This window comes from Stylophora pistillata, chromosome 8 (genome assembly GCF_964205215.1).
Source record: "Stylophora pistillata chromosome 8, jaStyPist1.2, whole genome shotgun sequence".
Taxonomy (NCBI): domain Eukaryota; kingdom Metazoa; phylum Cnidaria; class Anthozoa; order Scleractinia; family Pocilloporidae; genus Stylophora; species Stylophora pistillata.
In genome coordinates, this window is record NC_142526.1 from 18,879,548 (window position 1) to 18,900,120 (window position 20,573).

General features: G+C 38.1%; 2 protein-coding genes across 7 annotated transcripts; both read right to left on the reverse strand.

Annotated features, from left to right (window-relative positions):
• Positions 1-7,117: 7,117 nt before the first annotated feature.
• Positions 7,118-12,361, reverse strand: LOC111329213 (trace amine-associated receptor 9-like). 5 transcript variants are annotated; one of them, XM_088730581.1, is made up of 3 exons: positions 11,151-12,361; positions 9,216-9,291; positions 7,118-8,623 (listed from the first exon to the last, which is right to left on the reverse strand). In XM_088730581.1, exon 3 carries the CDS (start codon positions 8,514-8,516, stop codon positions 7,581-7,583), a length of 936 nt encoding a protein of 311 aa, XP_088586707.1. In that variant the 5' UTR covers positions 8,517-8,623; positions 9,216-9,291; positions 11,151-12,361; the 3' UTR covers positions 7,118-7,580. The 5 variants fall into 5 exon arrangements, with proteins under 5 accessions (XP_088586707.1, XP_088586706.1, XP_088586709.1 ...); XM_088730580.1 differs by having other exon boundaries at positions 9,238-9,291; positions 11,151-12,360; XM_088730583.1 differs by lacking the exon at positions 11,151-12,361 and having other exon boundaries at positions 7,118-7,441; positions 7,815-8,623; positions 9,238-11,141.
• Positions 12,362-13,629: 1,268 nt separating this feature from the next.
• On the reverse strand, positions 13,630-18,047 carry LOC111329212 (BTB and MATH domain-containing protein 36). 2 transcript variants are annotated; one of them, XM_022933840.2, is made up of 3 exons: positions 17,734-18,047; positions 16,485-16,760; positions 13,630-15,912 (listed from the first exon to the last, which is right to left on the reverse strand). In XM_022933840.2, the coding sequence occupies exons 1-3, from the start codon at positions 17,798-17,800 to the stop codon at positions 15,287-15,289; spliced, it is 969 nt and encodes a 322-aa protein (XP_022789575.2). In that variant the 5' UTR covers positions 17,801-18,047; the 3' UTR covers positions 13,630-15,286. The 2 variants fall into 2 exon arrangements, with proteins under 2 accessions (XP_022789575.2, XP_022789574.2); XM_022933839.2 differs by having other exon boundaries at positions 16,485-16,790; positions 17,734-18,045.
• Positions 18,048-20,573: the final 2,526 nt, after the last annotated feature.

Consider the following 20,573-nt stretch of genomic DNA (forward strand, 5'->3'; position numbering starts at 1 on the left):
TCGTTGGCTATCTATCATCTCATATCCAACGCGCGCTCGTGGAATAATTGTTAAATATATGAGATATATATATATATATATAATTAGTATAATTTCAGAGCTGAGCAAAGAGTTTCCAGCAATCTGATTGGTCGAGCGGTTCCTTATATGAGACTATATAAACCGCTCCACGCGGTTTAAATAAAATGTTAAAATAAAATGTTAATAAATGTTACTAAAATATTATGATTTTAGAAATTTCTCAGTTGTTCAGCTCTGAAATTATACTAAAACAATTATTCGCCTCAGGTTCGATGAATATTGTCGAATAATCCCCGAGACGAAGTCGAGGGGATTATTCGACGATATTCACCTCGCCTTCGGCGAATAATTGTTAAATATTGTTAGGTTGGCAAATTAATGAAATGATAATAACAAATATAGCATAAATGTCTTTTTTTTTTTCATGAATGAGAAACTGAACATATCTCGGTACCTAAGAGATCGATTTTCTAAATTATCTGTTCGTTTTGTACCCAGCTAGGTGCCATCGAGATACACTACACTTTACATGTCTTGAATCACTTAACAACAGCTCAGACAGCTGTAAAAAATCGCGAAGACATTATTAAGTTCAGTTGATTCTGTTGATGGGGACAAATCGGTTATTATGGAGCGGAAGTTACTTCGATTTATATTTCCTCGATGGAGCTTTGCCAACGACTCTAATAATAAATTTATGTAAATTGTGCGATTAGTAACAAGAGTCATGTGAGCATTTGAAACAGACATTATTTTGCTTAACCATTGAAAAAGATAGCGTTTTGACTCGGACTTCCCGATTAAAACATTGAATACTACAATTAATCGAGAGGCTAAACTATTTGTGAATTGAAAAACCTCCAGCTTGAAACTGAGGAGTAACGACAAACGAAAACATTTTTGGGTGACTTATAAATTGTCTCGGTGCCGCACGCTTCAAAGAGGGAACCAGACTTTATTTTCCATTACATGACACGCAATATTTGCTGATAATTTTGTTTGTCTGAGTAAACATTGATACAATGAATAGATATGAATAAACTGGATAAAACAATTGTATAATTTCTGGGTTTTGCATCGTCAATAGTGTACATTTCCCTCATCTTTGGTAAAAGGTTTCTTAGATTAGCCAATGAACGATAACGGTTTTTTTTTTCTTGTACTATATGGGAAACTATTTGTATCAAGTACCGCGAAGATGGTTTTGTCTAGGCTCTGCTGGTTTTGTTCCTTGCTATGGTGCCAGCCTTTGCATGTCTTTCATTATTCAACAACAACTCAGACAGCTGCGAAGATATTTAGTTTAGTTGAAGGAAATAAATTGATTTTTAAGATCAGAAACTATTTCAAGTTTAATTTCTTCGATGGAGCTCTGCCAAGGTTACGAATCAGTAAATATAGAAAGTGCTATAAGTTCTAATAATTAGAACTTATTGATAGTCAGTAGCGATTAAAAAGGACTGGAATGATTTGCAAGTGCAGCAAGCGAAAGGCGCTCAAAAAGTTCTATACAATGAAAAATACAAGAACATTTTAGTATAAGCCACAGGTTCTCTTTCTCTTACATAAAATTCTACAATAAACAATTGAGTATCTGATGGACCATCATAGTCCACAGTGCTGTGGACACTGTCTTTGTGTATCTCGCTTTGTTCAATTGATTTCCTTCTCCATTCTTTTGTCCTTGGTGACCTTGATCTTGCACTTGAGCTTGAGAAAGGCGAAGGGTGCGATAAATTTTGGAGTAGCAGAAAGAGGAGATCATTAAGCATAATAACAACACTGGACAGGCGATGACCAGAGTAAGAAAAATACTGTAAAATACTACTGTTGCAGTGAAAGTGCTGAATACCCAAAAAGTTGTAAGAAGGGCCCTTACTCACCTCACCATTACCGCCTGTTTGTTCTCAGCCCCGACAACAGAGCAAGAAGTCTGTCCAAACTTATTGCAGTCATTGTCAACAGTGATACCGCGCACAATATTAATCCAAAAGTATTAAAATGTAATGCAGAGTAGTAACAACCTTTTGAATGCTCTGAAGACACGAAGACCCACGCACAAATCTGTGCAAGCAAGACAACCGAGCAGTAGTTTCGAGGGCGGATGAAGGCACGACATCTTACGAAGAGTAACGACGATCAGAAAATTTCCTAGAAATGCAGCTATGGATAGAGGAGGATTTGTAGCTGAAATGAATATCTTCTGAGCTGCTCCGGGACCAATAATGCAGGAAAATTTTGCGCTTGTTTTCATATAATTTCTATCTCAGCTAGATTCGCCATGATTTCATCCAGGCTTTTTCTCTATTCGAAATCCAAGCTCTAGTAATAGTGTTTAGGTTGATTTAAAGCAGTCGGTTTTTACCTCTTCAAAGTCAGTTCGTCTCTTCTAAAATAAAAAAAATTATCTCTTAATCCATAGGATAATATTATAAGTTAACGAAATGATATGATGGTCAATATATTCCTAAACATTGACAATTTCGCCACCAAGCATGAAACGTTTTGCTTGGATTGGTTACAAGCTCAGCTGATACTTTTCGTGCTACAGAAGAAGAGGTGTTTTTATGGGTGTTCATAAACATAAAACTGTAAACCTACAATAGTTTATATGGTCCCCACGAAAAACCGCTATCCATAGTTTGAACTAATAGAGAAACAAAGGCTAGAGCACCAAAGAAATGTAGAGATAAACACAAGACGTAGTGCTTATCACATTACTTTGCTGAGTAAAATATATAGAAATGATAAATAACTTCAAAAACACAAAGTAAATTTTTGCTATATTGATCATGATAACTAAATATAACATTGCAGCTGGGTTTCTTTTTTTCCCATTCCTAAATTGCACCGCTCGAAGTACAGAAAACCCTGAGAGTTGCTTTTACAGATATATACATACATACATACAAACTTTATTGGAACTCCCTTCAACTGGGCTTTTCTGTCACAATAAACTAACTAAGCTTATTTACAATAACAATTTAAACTAAAATTATTTCTTGTAAAGCATAATTTTAAAAAGAGTCTTCTTAAAACTATTAATTTCTTTCACATTCTTAATATTCTCAGCTAGCCCATTCCATTCCCTTGGACCCCGGTAGTAAAACCCACTTTGTCCCGTTGACAGTTTACATCGGGGAACCATAAAACTATTACATCTCCTTGTATTCCTATTGAGGACTGCTGAACGTTTAACAAAATATTTAACTAAATAATCTGGAGCTAGACCATTTACACATTTAAATGCTAAAACCAAGTCATTATATTGATATCAATATCCATTGAGCTAACCGGGAGGCGGATAGAGCGCTGGACTGTTGTGCGGGAGGTCGAGGGTTCGAGCTCCGGCCGGACCAACACTCAGGGTCTTAAAATAAATTGAGAAGAATTTGCTACCTTTCTATAACATCAAGAAATGGTTAGATATTCTAGTCTTCTCCGGATAGGGACGAATAAATGGAGGTCCTGTCTCCTGTAGGGCTAGGGGCAGGAGACGTTAATTTCTCACGCACGACTGTGTGATGGATGTCCTCCCCTGGGGTGGGATGGGTGGGTTTACGGGGCCCGCAGTAATTGGCGCAAGCTGTTGCGTTGTCCCTGCCGGTCGGCGAAGCGATTAAATAAATAAATAAATAAATAAATATAAAACTTTCTCTGTAACATCTAACCATCTAAGAGATCTCCGACCCTGAGAGATATGGTCAAACTGCCAATACAACTCCGGCTGCAAAATTCTGCACCAACTGTAATTTGTGTAGATTACGTTTAGATGTGTTCCCCCACACTGAGGAACAATAAAACAATTTACTGAAAACAAAGCTATTTATAAGCAATAAAAGTGTTTTCTTGTCTAAGAGATGTTTAATTCTTCTGATGTATACTAACTGGTTCATGCAATTAGAGGCTGTCTTAGTGATATGTACATCATAGGTAAGATATTAGTCAATATATACCCCTAGATCCTTGGCAAACGGAACTGGTGAGATAGTTTTGCCTAACAAAGATAATGAAATAGGAGGTAACCTCTTAATAAGTTGTGCTGTACTACATGTGTAGGCCACAAACAGGCAAAACCCAAAAATGTTAGATTAAACTTAAAATCAAATAGGAACTGACTTTCATTAGCTTATTGAAAACTGACTCGCATTAGAGTTTCGACCTTGAATTCCTTCAACTGTGTCCGTGGCAAAATAAAGGAGAAACATTGATATTATAAGTATGAAAATAATGGTGTGTTTTAGGAGCCATCTAAGTCAAGGGATGTCACAGAGAACGGCATACTTCTACAAGGCTGCAATAAATCAGCGATTTTTCCAATTTCCATTGTTTGTGGCTGGTCAAAGTTAATGATGAAAAATCTCTTTTCAGCACTCCGCGCTGCGACCATTTTGGTCGCCATGGTAAATGAAAACATTTATTTTGTGACCAAAATTTCGACGAAAGTCGCCAATTGGTGACCAACAAATAAAAAAAGGGAGACTTGGAAAATTTCGATCTTTGGTCGAATTATCAAACGAAAAGCGTTCTCTTTGCCGTCGCCGTTGTGGTTTCCTTAAAGTGCCCCTGAGAATAAAATTGACCGTTTTATTTTGGGCTAATTTGTTTAAAGAATGTTGAATTGGTTCAAGTTAAAACCCTTTTTGCTATTATAAACTCAAAACAAACCTTCGATGACCAATTTTTACCGCTTCCAAGTTGTCCAAAAATCGTCAGCTATTGCTGAAAACATGTTCCACCCGAGCCTGCAGTTGTACAGCAGAAAACGTCATCATGACGTCAAAGGCTCGACAAAAAAGTAATTTGTGGTAGTCCTACTTAGCATAAATTAATATTTTGCCGGCACGTATCGGAGGACTAGGGGTGGCTGCGAGGTACGCGGGGAGTTATGGGATCGTGGTTTGTAAGTAGAGGTCGTTAGTTGAGCAAGGCATTCTACGGTCAGCCTTCACCCTGTGTAGCTCTTCGTTTTCGTTTTCGTCTTTTGTATAAATTTAGAGCGGTACTTGCATAGTACCTTAAGTAACTGTGTAAAAATGTCGTTCATAGGATACCCTAAAACCCCAAGGGTGGCCCCGCTACCTTGGTCGGGGGTACACGTTCCCCGTTTTTACCACCCGCTGGTTTTTAGGGGTTTCGTGTCTGGCTTTGGTACATTTAGTTTACTTCAATTGAAAAGACTTCTGTCGATTCGGCGTCAAATAAACGGTGGTTTGGCTGGCCAACCCGCCCAGATATCAACTCTTGGTGTGTCCGGTTGAGTAGTGAAGGCAAAATCTTATGTTTTGCTTTGTCACAACTCTCTTTGTTCGCTGCACACAGAATCACACAGTCATACTATTACTTTTTTAAGAACTGTTTCTTTGTCAGTCGTGAAATGTCGACTTTCTCTGACGATAAATTTTCCTAGAAATCATCTAAAGCTTCTGAGGATAGTTTTGCGTCAGTAATCGATGAATTTTTGCCGTGCGAATAAGGATAAAGACAGAACGGCACGGACTCCCCATCTGGCTTTTGTGGTCGCGTCGCTTTACCGCCTTCAGATTGTATTTTTGCTTTTCGTAAGGGATTTTCCCTTTTTGTAAGAGATGATCGGATGATATATAAACATTCTTTTCGGCAATGGCTGATCGTGTATCAAGGCGGATATTGGGAGTTTATGAAAGCCATTTCCAAGTAAAGTCATCAATGTGTTTGCCCCGATGCATTTGGTCAATGAATTCATTAACCCTTTCCTACGTGTTTTTCACTATCGGTGCTTTGAGAGGTTTGAAGTGAACTCTGTTGTTGAGTTGCACTTTGGCCTCTTCTGTTTTTTCGGTCTTATTCATGATGACTGTTGTTGTGTTGCTTCGGTGAGGTTTAAAGCAGAGTTTGTTTCAACTCTTTTAGAGCAGTGACCTCATTGCTTTACAAAGTATTTTTTGGCTTAGATACAGTCTGCAGGAATAAAGTTTACCCAGCGAGTTCGCCCAAATTGCACCCGTTTTTTCCCCTCTGACTTAATTGCAAGGCTTCGATGCAGAGAAATACCGGCAGTATGGTCTGCACGATTACTTCAGCTTTCAATTACGCATCGTTGCCCCGTCATGTTTCTATATGTTTTTGTAAGAATAGAGTAAAGCACTCTGTTATGTTTGCTTGACATTTTGCCCTGTCAGATTTTCGCGTTGAGCCTTTGACGTCACCTCCTCTGAGTCCTGCGTTCAACTTCCGGAACATGGTCAAATAATGGCGGACGCGAAATCGCGAATTTAACAGCTCGAAAAAAGATACTTCTAGTGCCCAGTCTACAATGGAATTCGGCAGAGTAGGTGGAGGAGACATACTGAACACGAAAATGAAAAAAATGATGTACAAAAATTTTGATGTCAGGTGCGCTTGAAGGTTTCTACTATCATTGAGTGCCACACGTCAGAAAGAGTTAACCGATGTAAATGATGCATGCATTATGACAAGGGCGAAACTTTCAGTTATCTTCTTAGCTGTACGTTTCTTGATGTATATAAAGAAAGAAATTGAAAATAGAAGAACTCCCGCCCTAATTATTTTATGATCCTACACCAAATAAAATGATCAAATAATAGCGGGGTGCTGTGTCCTTAAAACTGTTTCCCCTCCTTTATTTTCATGGAGAGTTTGATTGGTTAGCAAATTAAGGGAATTGATAGAATCCCCTTTTTCAAGGCATGAATGGGAAACTTCTTGTTTTGCAGCCAAGCGGCTATGATGCCATAAACACAAATTACACTTTGCATGTCTTAAATTATTGAAAACTGGATCATTGAGCTGACAACGACTCAGAGAGATGTAAACACCTGGGAAGGTTATTAGGGAGGAAGTTATTTCAATTATAACTTCTTTGACAGAGCTTACCAACGACACCAATAAGTATTTTTAGAATTAAAGTGTGATTGGTAAAAAAACAGAATGGAATGATTTGGAAGTGTAGCAAGTGAAAGGCGCTAAATAGTTCTAAACAATCGTTCTGGTTTAAGTTCTAGTTTTTCCCTGTTTTACATCTATCACATTCTAAACTAAAGAACTCAGTATATGATACATCATCATGAGTGTCTTCAGTAAATAAATTCAAGGCAAGACTGAGATATAATTTATTACACGCGGTATTCCAAACATGCTTAAGGTTAACACACAAAAAATTTGACATGCTCTTGGCAGGTTCATCATAAGCATGTTCTTTAGGGTACCACTACCTACTGTATGAAATAAAGGGTGCTCGTCTTTCCCAAACGAATACAGCTTTGGTTTCCTTCATTCATTATTCCGAAAGCTCATTTCAGTGCGTTTCGCAGATTCTCTGTTCCTCCTTATTTGTTCCGTATCACTTTTTCACATTCATGTTTTTGTTTTCCTGTTCCTTCCTCGGTCCCGCACTCTTTCTTAAGGTCCGTCTGATACGCTAAAAACAGATTTCTAAATGTCATAATTTGAGTTTACACAATTACACAAACATTTTATTTTGCAACGGAATAACTTTGTCTCACCGATTATCATTTCCTTCAAATACAAGACTAAACAGGGGCCTTATCTTACTTAGTCTAGGTTTCCTGAGTAGGGAAACGACAAAACTGTCTGACCGTGTGTTTCATGGCCTGTCTTATTTCCCTCATCTTCCAACAATACAGGAATGGGTTTAGAGTCGAATTAAATAACAACAGAGATATCGCAAAAACCCTAGTGAAGTTAAGGAAAGGTGTAATCAATCCACTGATAGAAATAAAACCAGCAACTAAACCATAAGGGAGATAACAAACCAATAATGCCATTTGTACCCACAGAGCTGTTGACACTGTCTTTTTGTATCTCGCTTTGTTCAGTTGAATTCCTTCTCCATTTTGTTGTCCTTGGTGAGCTTGATCTTGCACTTGGGCTTGAGAAAGACGAAGGGTGCGATAAATTTTGGTGTAGCAGAAAGAGGAGATAGTTATGCATAACAACATCACTGCAACAGCGATGCCACGAGCAAGAGGATGACTATAAAATACTACTGCTGCATTGAGAATGCCGAAGACCCAAAACGTAATAACGAGGAGTCGCACTCGCCTCGCAGTTACTACCTGTCTGTATCTCAGCCCCAGCAAAAGAGCGAGAAGTCTGTCTACACTTACTGCAGTCATTGTCAACAGCGATACCCCGCAGAATATTGATCCAAAAGTACTAAGAAGTAAGTAAGAGTAGTAACAATCCTTTGAGTGTTCTGAAGACATGAAGTAAACAATGTAAAGAGGTTGTGAAATGAGGCCCACGCCCAGATCTGTGCACGCAAGACAACCGAGCAAAAGTTTCGAGGGCGTATGAAGGCACGACACCTTACGAAGAGTAACGATGATCAGAAAATTTCCTACAAATGCAACTACGGATGCTGGAAGATTTGTGGCTGACATGAATATCTTCTGAGCTGCTCCGGGACCAATACTGCAGAAAAACTCTGGGCTTGTTTTTGTATAATTTATATCCTCAGTTAAATTCGCCATAATTTCATTTAGGCTCTCTCTCTATTTGAAATCCAAGCTTTAGTAATACTATTTGGGTTGATTTACAGCAGTCGGTTTCTTACCACTTCTAAGTCGATTCGTCTCTTCTAAAATAAAAAAATATATATCTCTTGATAATCCATGAGATCATATTATAAATTAACAACATGATTTGATGGTAATATATTCCAATACATTGACGATTTCGTCGCTAAGCATGGAACTTTATCGCTGAGATCGGTTGCCAAGCTCATCTGTGACTATTCGTGCGTTAGAACAAGGGGTGTTTTCATGGGTGTTAAGAAACATAAAACTGTATATCTACAACTATATATGTGGTCCTCACGAGCAACCCCTTTTTATAGTTTGAACTAACAGAGAAACCTTAACTGTGCTCTTATATGTTGTAACGTACGCAGGAAGAAGCTAGAAGTGTAAGAGAAACACGAGACGTAGTGCCGTATCACGTTAAGTTGTTGAGTAAAATACATAGACACCATAAATAACTTCAAAAACACAAAGTAATTTGTTGCTCTCTTGATAACTAAATATGTCATTCAAAGTGGGGCTTTTTTTCCCATTCCTAAATTGCACCTTACCGCTCGAAGTACAGAAAATTAAGAGTTGCTTTCACAGAAATATATATCACATGAGTGGATCACAAACAAGCAAAACCCAAAACTATTCAATTAAACTTACAATCAAATAGGAACTGACTTACCTCAGCTTATTGAAAACTGACTCGCGTAAGAGTTTCGGCCTTGAATTCCTTCAACTGTGTCAGTTGCAAAATAAAAGAGAAACATTGACATCATAGGTGTGAATATAATGATATGTTTTAGGAGCCATCTAAGTCAAGGGATGAAGCAGAGAAGGGCGTGCTTGCACAAGCATGGAAAGAATCGTCAATTTTTCCAACTTCCAATGTTTGTGGTTGATAGAGGTTAATGGTGAAAAACACCTTTTTAGCATTCCAAGCTGCGACCATTTTGGTCACCATGGTATTTCGACCTAAGTCGCCAACTGGCGACCAACAGATATTAAAAGGGAGAAAACTGTCGATCTTTAGTCGAGTTATCAAACGAAAAAGCGCCAGTAAATCCTGTGTTTGTCTTTTTTCTCATTTAATAAATCTTTAGTTTCGTCGCGTTCTCTCTGCCGTCGCCTTCGTGGTTTGCTTAAAGTCTTCAGTACTGTCAGTGAGTGCCACACGTCAGAAAGAGTTAACCGATGTAAATGCTGCACGCATTATGACAGGTGCAAAACTCTCAGTTATTTTCTTATCTGTACGTGTCTTGATATATATAAAGAAAGGAACTGAAGCTAGAAGAACTTCCACCCCAATTAATTTATGATCCTACACCAAATAAAATGGTCAAATAATAGCTGGGTGCTGTGTCCTTAAAACTGTTTCCTCTCCTTTGTTTTCGGTAGAGAGTTTGATTGGTTTCCAAGTTAATGAAAATAAAATCAAAAATAACAAAAATGCCCATTTTCAAGGCATAAATGGGAAACTTCTTGTTTTGCAGCCAGGCGGCTATGGTGCCATCAACACAAATTACACTTTATTTGGAAGTGCAGCAAGTGAAAGGTGCTAAATAGCTTTAAACATTTGTTCTGATATAATTTCTAGTTTATTTCCTTTTTTATATCTATCAAATTCTAAAATAAAGAACTTAGTATTTGATGGATCGTCAAGAGCGTCTTCAGTAAATAAATTCATCGCAACATATAATTTATAACACGTGGTATTCCAAACGTGCTTAAGGTTAACCCACGAAAACTCTGACATGCTCTTGGTAGGTTCCGACACCTTTCGGGGAGTAACGATGATCAGAAAATTTCCTACGATTGCAGCAATGGACGGAGGAAGACATATGGCTGAAAGGGATATCTTCTGAGCCGCTCCGAGAACTGACGAGCGGAAAAACTCTGGGCTTGTTGTCGTATAATTTTGTTCCTCAGTTAAATTCGCCGTGATGTTATCTAGGATTTTTCTTCGTTCGCAATCTAAGCTCTAGGAACAGTGTTTGGGTTGATTTACGGCAGTCGGGTTTTACCTCTCCAAAGTCCGTTTGTCTCCTCTAACATAAAGAAAGTTTCCCTTAATCCATGAGATCATATCATAAATTAACGACATGATATCATGGTAATATATTCCTAAACAATGTTGATTTCGCCGCAAAACATGGAACTTTATTGCTCAGATTGGTTGCAAGCTCAGCCGTTACTTCTTGTGCTACAGCACAACAGGTATTTTTATGGCTGTCGATATATATAAAAACTACATATTCACAACAGTATACATCGTCCTCACAAGAAACTACCTTTTCATAGCATAATAGCTTGTATTGAGGCCTGAAACTACCATCAAAGTTTTTTTGAATAAATTTTTGGAAAGACACAGTTAACATATGTGCCTCTATGATTATCACGTCGTAAAGAACTTCACAACCACAAAATACAAGTTGCTCTCTTGATAACTTAATATGACATTACTGGGTTTTTTTTCCAATTCGCAAATTGTACCTTGCCGCTTGAAGTACAGAAAACATCACATGTGTGGATGGCAAACAGGCAAAACCCCAAAAATTTTCGGGAATTCAACTTAAAATCAAATATGAACTGACTTACCTCAGTTTATGATTCGCTCCGACGAAGGGCTAACGCTCGAAACGTCAGCTTTTGTAATCATTACGGTGGCCAATTTACCATTTCAACTTTGTTGATATATCCAAATTATTTCGTTACTCCCACCGACGCAGCCCCAAACAGTTTCTTTCGAAACTATCAGCCTTTACCTCAGTTTATTTTAGTCACAATGGTGAGTGAAAAAATGTATTTAGCATATAAAATTTCGATACAAGTCGCCAATTTAGCGACCAACAGACAAAAAAAAGAAGACTTGGAAAAATTATGGGTCTTTGGTCGAATTATCAAACGAACAAACGCCAGTATTTCCTGTGTGTCTTTTTCCTCTTCGCCTTCTGTTTTCTTGCCTGTACGTTTCTTGACGTGTATAAAGAAAGGAATCGAGAAGAGCGTCCACCTTAATTATTTTATGATCCTACACCAAATAAAATGGTCAAATAATCGCTGGGTGTTGTGCCCTTAAAACTGTTTCCTCTCCTCTATTTTCGGTATTTTCCTGGTTTTCGCGCTTGTTGGACGTGAGATGATTAGCCTTATCGGCTAACATCTCAACGCGCACTCGTGGGATGATTATTCATTATTCTGGCAACGACAGCTCAGACAGCTGTAAACATCTGCAAAGATATTGAGTGTAGCTAATTCTGTTGGTAGAGACAAACCGGTTATTTGAGCGAACTTCTTTGATAGCGCTTGGCAAATTATTCAATCTCTTGATCTTTTATCAGCAGCGCGCTTGGCGAAATAATTTGTTGTATAATTTTTTTGAACGGCTCCGGCTTATGTTTGAGAAGCTTATCAACTGCCGCAGCTGTCCATTATACTAGACAGTGCGTCTACGAAATTTATATGAGTAGGGGAAGTATATGGTTAAGTAAAATATAAGCCCCCCCATGTTTCAAAACGCTCCGCCGCCTCTGCAGTTTAAATATTCCTTGTTCATGTTCCCTGTTCTCTGTTCATTTCCTGTTGCAATTTTCATTTCCAAGTTGAGTGCATCCGTACAACTGTTTCTACATTGCCAGAAATTTGGGACAATATGGCGCAGACGGTTCTCGTGTTACAAGCAAAATGGCGCCGAAACAGAAAAGAAAATGTATGGGAAAAGATTGTTTTTTTAAAATAGCTGTCTAAGAATAGAACATTCTTTCGCTTTGTAGTTGGAAATGTAGCCTGCATCGGTTAAAGCGTCCATCGCTACGAAAAAATAAATACTCAAATTCAAGCCTACCTTTCCCCAAGGTATAAGAGTAAACTCATGATTCTGACTCCATTTTCTTATACAAACTCTTAAAATCTGCTTCGACTAGGTGTTACAATTCTATTGTCGTGGGAACAACCTTGTGAAGATTCGCAACTCTGTAGTTCGATATGCATTCTGCAGAAGTTTTCTCAACTAAATCGCTCGTAAACGGTCGAATATGTTGGCCCCCAAATTTTCATTGAGCCGGGAGACTCTTCGTATTTTAACAGAGCTCAAAAGCTCAATACGCCATTTTTAAAAAACCCAATTTTAGGAAGGAAGAGCACGAAAGATACAAGTCCCTGTAACTGCACAATTTGGCCGCCATGTTCCTTGTTTTCACGTCTCCTTTGGCTTTCTGGGATAGTAAAGTACCAGGCCTTTCTCTGGCGGGGTTTTACGAAAATAAAAAGTTTCGTTTTCACTTCACTTCCACTGCGCCATATTGAATTGTCTGTAATACGATATGCCGCTGACATTTCGTAACGCGCTCAATGTCCCCGATTTCTAGTGATGAGTTTTATGTTCCCCGCCCTCTCTTTTTCTCATTTCATAGAAGTACAAGTGAATAGTGATCAAAAGGAGTTCTATGGAAATTGGTTGCCTCTGACTGTTGTTATTTCTGAGTCAGACGTTTCTGCTAATGCTTAAGCCTTCATCGGTGATGTGAAAAAACGAAGATCCCTATTATACGCTATTTAAAGTTAAAAACGTGACGCGAAGCTTGCGCGCGTAACTATGTATATGATAACAACAAACATATGAAACATATGTGTGAACTGCGGTTATGAGATGTATATGAGCACGATCCTTCGCAGTAAAGCACTATTTGAGCAATAGTGACAATCAGACCTGAAAAAAAACATGGGTTTTAATTTAGTATTTCCTCTTTAAGTGACCGTTCAATACAGAATTTCGAGATTTTGACCACTGATTGCTTAATACAGGGTGACCGCTGAATACAGTGCCGCTTAAAACATGTTCAGCTGTAGTTAAAATTTCGGATCAGCTCAAATTTGGCTAGCATTATAAGCAAGATCATGGTTACGAGATGATATTTTCTTTTTGACGAGTGGGAGAGCCGTACGGGAAAATATTTGACTCAAGGTCATTACGTACGGACTGCAAGTGCAGCGACGTGGGTGCGTCATTGCTTTGCAAGAGTCATATGTTTTCCTGTCCAGCCCGACCGAAATCAGTCAATAAGTAATTTGTCAAATGACCACTGAACCTTGGAAATTTTTAATCTAGTAGGTTTACCTAAACAGGAACATAGTGAAACTAAACTAAGTCAGTAGTTAAAATTTCTGATCAGCTCGAATTTGGTTGGCATTATAAACAAGATCACGGTTACAAGATTTACCCTTCTTGAGGAGTGGGAGGGCCGTACGGGAAAATATTTAGACTGAGATTATGACGTACAGACTTAGTGCAGCAACTTACGTGCGTAAATATCATGCAAGAGTTGTGCTTTCCCGTCCAGCCCGACCCAACTTAGTCAATAAGTAATTTGTCATATAACCACTAAGTCTTGGAAATTTTTAATCGATTATGTGTACCTAAACACAGTATAGTTAAACTGTGTAAATGGCAAGACTGGAATTACACGACATGCTGCAGGGAGGCCAATACAGTTTCTTGGTGAGATAAAGAACAGACCTCTCTTCTATCCTGTCCTTTACAGTTTTTTGAATTTCCCTCATCCTCCAGCAGTAGGATGGATTTAGAGTAGAGTTCGACACACGCTTTTAAGATAGAATCAGACTTCATTGTCCATGACATGACACGCAATATTTTATGATTATTTTGCTTGCCTAAATATGAATGAACTGGATAAAATAATTGTATATGCTTACAATTTGGAGTAACGATCTGAATCGTAAAAAAGAAAACAAGCGCAAAAATGTTGACTCACATTTTTAAAGCGTTTCAAAGGCGGCTTACATCCATGAAGAAAATCTTGAACAGAACAATGAAATTAATTATGTCACCTAAACTCGGCGACTGTGCATCTGCTGAAAATATTTAAGTCCCTTCTGCAGAATTTCAATATCCGCACTCTTCACTCTTCACAGTACTACCATACCAATTCACATTACCTTTACTAACACCGTTAACATTGTTTGCTATCCTTATTTATGCTTCATTAAATATTTTTCCTAAAAGCTCTCATTTTTCCTCGAGCATCGCTCTTGGAAAAACTGTTCGCATCCTGGAAAAGATAATGTCCGCGGACAAATATCCGTGCATCATGATTTTCGCACGGATATAGTGTGATAAGACTGCTCTATTGTCCTATAGGAGATTAGAACAATATATACTAGAACAATGCGTCTATCTTATTAGTTAATTTACTTCAATGATTACATTTCTTGTTAAGCACTAGAGTTAAGTAATGTCCACCTCTGTTTCAATTATTTCTCACGATTTCATGTGGTTGCGGGTTTTTTTTCTTTTTTTTTTCAGTTTCGACATTCTCTTACACTAATGGGACAAAGTCATTACATTCGTGCCTGAGATTCTTTTTAGTGATCTGTCGTGAGGAAAATATTTACACATAGTGTTATAAACTAATGACCGTTTTTGTGGAACGGTCCGTATGGCAAAATCCCGACCGAGAGAGTCGGCTCCCCTCCGAGGAGGTGTGCCCTAACTTGTTTTTATTCCATTCACAAAATAAAGCAATCGACAAGTAAATATTGTGTAGACATATGCACTTCGAAATATAAGGTTCTCACTTCAACTATTGCCAAATAAGATAAGAGAGAACTATGACAAATTCGGTTTATTTTAAAGATCCGAGACCTTAATAGTGGGTGAAAACGCTAAGTCCAATGAGGTATCATTTTCATCTGTCTACAAACACTTTAATACTTTCTCACTTTTTCACCGATTGAGTCATTACCTGGGAAAACTTGTTAATGATTGTTGACACTTTGTCGTCAAAGCGATGCCTACTAGTATAATAAGTAGCATAAGTATCAGAATAATCCAAGAACCTGCCCCTACGTCTCTTTGGACAAGTTCTTGTAGCGATACGTTCCAGTATATATCGACATTTATGACATGCCTTGAAACGATCAACAAGATTAGTAGCTGGTTTTTCATCACTGTAATGAATAGGGCACAATTCCGCCAAGCCCTTGTTTGCTTCACCCCACAACCACATACAACACTCTGCCAAGCCAATGAATTGAGGATAGACCTCCTTCAGTAATCCTTCCAAAAACTCAATTCTTTGCGTTAAGAAATGCTGCAGTTTATCCCTGTCAATATTTTGAAACTGAACAGTATCAGAAAGAGTCTCAAGGCTCATTCCCTTCAGCACATCGTTGCAGTCTTGGCGTACTTTCTCTAAATTGAACAACTCGGCAAGCGAAAGAATCCTCATCACATTTTCTTTGGTTTTTGGCTCCTCGTCGAGGAACTTGACACAGGGTTTGAAAATCGGTTCTGTTACTTGATACTCGTCACTCAAGTGCAGAAGATGTTCCACATTTCCCACTAGGAACAAAAAGCATCGTTAAAAATAGCGTTAATCAATCAAAGGAAATGATGAACTTTGTGGCAAACTACTGTCTATGAACTGCCGGAATAGAGATCATAACAGTGCTGAAAACGTAATTATACATCATGCTGGAGGTTACAATGACTCCTTCCACTGCAATTACGACCTCAATTCATGCAAGTCATACCAGAGAAAGAACACATCTGGAAATTTCAAAAATACTTATACCGCTAAAAAGTTCGCTTTGCTTATTCACAGCATGAGAGCATTATTTCAGTTATTCCTGGAATTTCTCGTAACAAAATAGTTTCACTCAGAATATAGCATCGAAACTGTTTTGACGGCTTTCTTGAATTTTACTCCACCTTTTTTTTCACTCTCTCTTTTTCCTGCTCGTAGTACCGGTTGACAAAATTGTAAGCAATGCCAAGAAGTATGTAGGCTCGTAATGATTGGCCAGATTTATTGGCTACTTGTGCCTAAGAAACTATGCACCCACCCACTGCTGGTTAAACTCATCAGTTTATAAGTATTCGTTAGCATATTTGTTATTCTTCAAAAAACTTACTTGTGATATGCACTTCCGTTTTGGTGTAATGGGGTCCGTACACTTTTAACAGAAAGTCCAACACTTCATTGGGTTTCTTTCCAGGCAGCGGAATCTCGTTAGCAGTTGCCTCTTTAAACTGAGATTTGAACATGGCCTCGAACACTGGCGAGTTCAAGCTTAATATCTGACGATGGACATGGAACTTCTCATTTTCCACAACAAGGATCACATCACTGTCTACCCATGGTTCAGAGAAACAATGCCTCACTTTCTCTTTTTCTTGTGCGTCTTGAACTGTTACATCAAAGGAGACCGAGTTGCACGCTGATTAAATTAAGTTATGCACATGACTCAGTAGATTGTTATGGGTGCCAAAAACGAATAAAACACGGAATAGCACATATAGTTAGTTTGTCCAAGAACTTAAATTTTGCGTCCAACAAGTTCCTCGATAGGTCACTACATGCTGTAGGCGCATACGAAGTGAAATGAAACACCAGAGCCATTTTAACATACTTGCATATTTACGGAGGCTCGTTTTGCGAGCTTGGGCTTATTGTGGTTAACTAGGCTTAAAAGGTGAATGGAACTTTGATTCAATTGGTGATAGACACTGACTACCAGTCCATAGACTACCCCGATGAATTATCCAAATGGACTACACATAAAACCAAGAAAAGCCCATAAAACTAATAGGTGAAATTTCCAACATCCCATCACGTTTTTGTCTGAATGTGTGCAACAAAGCAGAACAAATTAGGCACTGGCTTTCGAAGATAAGAGCGATCCCGTACGCCACAAGATTACAAATGGCAATATCACACATATTTTATATCTAGATTACTTTATCCACTAGTTCGCCATAGGTATTCCTTGATTAATATTACAGACACTAGGACTACTTTGTTATTGCATTGACATTTCGCAAGTTTTGTGCTAATTAGATAATGGTTCTTGTAAGCTTTCTTACGAGAGCGTGATCATGTAAGCGACCAGCGCCACTTACAACCAATTTTTTCGAATTCTCAAGGGTGTTCGCTTACGAGAGCTTCGACTGTAGTCCATTTTGTTAGTCCATTGGGATAATCTAGGGACTCTGAGTCACTATTTTGTCCATCACCGATACGATCCCCGTTGTTTTAGACGGTTACGCATGAAAAATTAATATCATGATAAGTTCAAAAAGGGAATAAAACTTGAGAAAGCTGGTGTTAGTGTTACATGTGCTGGTTTAATTCCAGTTTATTTTTAATTTTGTAAAACTTACCAGTTACTTCATCAACTGCACTATTCTCCACCTTACACTCTGTTTCCTCAGTAACGGAACTTGCCATCTTGGACGATTTTTATCACGAGTGAAACAGAAAACTATAGATTATCAATTATCGTTAAACGCCGTTGCCTAGTTCCTCCAGTAAGAGAAAATAAAATTAGGCAAATATATCCTTCAATCAGACGAAGCTCTTGGCGAATGTGGAAGCCAATACACGCTGATAATTCTCAGAAACTTGGATACCTGTTTCCGAGAATTTATGCTCTGCTGCCTTCCCAAATCCTGCCTATGTAAGCTGTTACCTTACGGGCCTGGGGCCCAATTTTCGAAAGTTCTAGTAAAGTTGAGGACCCAAAGCCATCATTTTCAAACAAGCCTAAACAATGGAATGCTCGCTCTGGTCTTGACTCAAAACCACTTTTCTTTTAGTCCTAGCATTTTCCTTGCTTAAATTTGAAAACTCTTTTTAACTACCTCGATCTTATTGCATATAAACGCGACAAAGAAACAAAACTTCTTGGACTCGTTAACTTTCGGAATATTAGATAAATGGACTCGGGCCGATGATGATGTGATTTCACCCGTTCAAGTGCTTCGAACATTTTAGAATGAATTTAAAGTATTCTTGCGCACTGTAGGAATTGCGAACGATTCTGATATTAATATCCATAATGAAGAGGAAATTCCCTAAGACTGTTATGGATAGGGGAAGACTTACAGCTATTTAACAATTATTCCACGAGCGCGCGTTGGATATGAGATGATAGATAGCCAACGAGGCGCGTAGCGCCGAGTTGGCTATAATCATGTCATATCCAACAAGAGCGAGTGGAATAATTGTTTTATTAAAAACGTTAAATCAAGTTATTAAATTTTGCTAAATTTTTAGCTCCCTTTTAATTTTAAGCTGACACGTACGCTTGCCATATTTGTAGATTATGGTATATTGGCTGATGTACCATAATGGCTAAGCCAATAAAAAGTCTTGAATTGCATTATCCAATGATCTAGTTTTTAATAAAAATGAATATCTTCTGAGCAGTACAGAAAAATTCTTGGCTTGTTGTCGTATGATTTCCGTCCTCTGTTAAATTCGCCATGATTACCTTCAGGCTTTTTCTTTATTCGCCATTCAAGTTCTAGAGTTGTACTTTTGGTTGATTAATAGCAGTCAGTTTCTATATCCTTAAAGTTTATTCTTCTCCGAAATAGAGAGTAGTCTTTAAATCGAGAAAATCATATCATATGAATTAAAAATATGATGTGAAGGAAATATATTCCGCTAAATCATTTAGCAGCGAAATCATCAGTTTAAATGATATTGATATTTTCGCTGCTTTACTTCTGTCTGATTACGGCCAACAATCCGATTGCACTGTCTGGTTACAACTCTACAGAATGATTAGTGAAAAATATAGCAGCTTATGCACCAATCACATTTGAGGAGTATATAACGGTTATGATTATGTTCATAACTACATGATGGTATCATGCAACTCAAAGTGAATGGTCAGATCGACCTTACAGTGGACAGTTCGACCCCAAATTACCTGCGGTGGACTGACGTGACATCATGTTGAAGTCACGACGCTTCAAAGTTTCCTTATTAGGAAAACAAAAAAACTCCTTATCGTGTGTCTCACGACGAAGAAAATTTCCAGAGTAGTAGCAACCCTTTGAGTGCTCTGGAGACGTCAAGTAACTACTTTAAAGAGGATGCAAATTAAAGCCCAAGCCCAAATCTGTGTAAGCAAGACAAATGAGCCCAAGTTTCGATGGCGGATGGAGGCACGACACCTTACGAAGAGTGAAGATGAACGGAAAACTCCCTATTATTGTAAGAATGGATAGAGGAGGTCCTAAAGTAAAAAGAAATATCTTCTGAGCAGCTCTGAGACCTAAACATTAAACACGATATAAAATGGTCAATTAATCGCGGGCTGCTGTGTCTTTAAAACTGTTTTCCATCCCTTCAGTTTGCGGTAAAGAGTTTCTTAGGGTGGAAAATTAATGAAAATGATAAAGACAGCATAAACGCCTTTTTTTCCATGGATGGGAAACTACACATATTTAAGTACCCAAATGAGATCGTTTTCTAAATTCTCCGCTCGTTTTGAACCCAGCTACGGCGGAATCGAAATAAACTACCCTTTACATGTCTTAAATAATTTAACAACACCTGTAAACAATTGCCAGGATATTAAGTCCAGTTCATTCTGATGATGGAGACAAATCGGTTATCAGAGCCGAAGTTATTTCAATTTCAATTTCTTCGATGGAACTTTATCAACCATTGTAACTGTAAACATTTATAAAATGTTTGATTAGTAACGAGAATCATGAGCGGTTTAAACAGCCTGAAATTACTGATTTGGAAGTGCAGCAGGTGCAAGGAGCTAAACATTCAGTTCTAAACAATAAACCATTCAAAAATAATTCTGAAATGGACCAAAGTTTTTCCTTCTTTTACGAGGCTTTCTAAATTTCATAAGAATGGAATATTTGATGGACATTAGTTATTTAGTGGATAAATTCAACACAAGCAATAGTTTGATTTCCCGTAATTCCCTCCCATGTGAACCTCTCCTTCCGTGTTACAAAAGGTTTTACTAGTAAATGATTTCAAAAGAAGTCTTCAATTAATAAAAAAGGAAATATGAATACGCTACTCAAGTTCCCAGCTCAAATGCCAAAGTCAGCGATTTAGACCAAGAATATAAGGAGGCGACTCCTTGCATTTCTCATTTTTCGGTGTTCGAAGGCAAATCAAGAGGGGTTACTTTTGATGACATCCTGGCGTCACATAAGAACCAATGTGTCTCAGGCATTGTTTT

Excerpts from the sequence above, each read along its gene's own strand:
- LOC111329213 (XM_088730581.1), bottom strand. The coding sequence starts at position 8,516 with ATGGCGAATTTAACTGAGGATATAAATTATACAAAAACAAGCCCAGAG.
- LOC111329212 (XM_022933839.2), bottom strand. The coding sequence starts at position 17,800 with ATGGCAAGTTCCGTTACTGAGGAAACAGAGTGTAAGGTGGAGAATAGT. Across the intron at positions 16,791-17,733 it reads TGCAGTTGATGAAGTAACTG|CGTGCAACTCGGTCTCCTTT; the intron begins GTAAGTTTTACA and ends TAATTTAATCAG. Across the intron at positions 15,913-16,484 it reads AACGGAAGTGCATATCACAA|TGGGAAATGTGGAACATCTT; the intron begins GTAAGTTTTTTG and ends TTTTGTTCCTAG.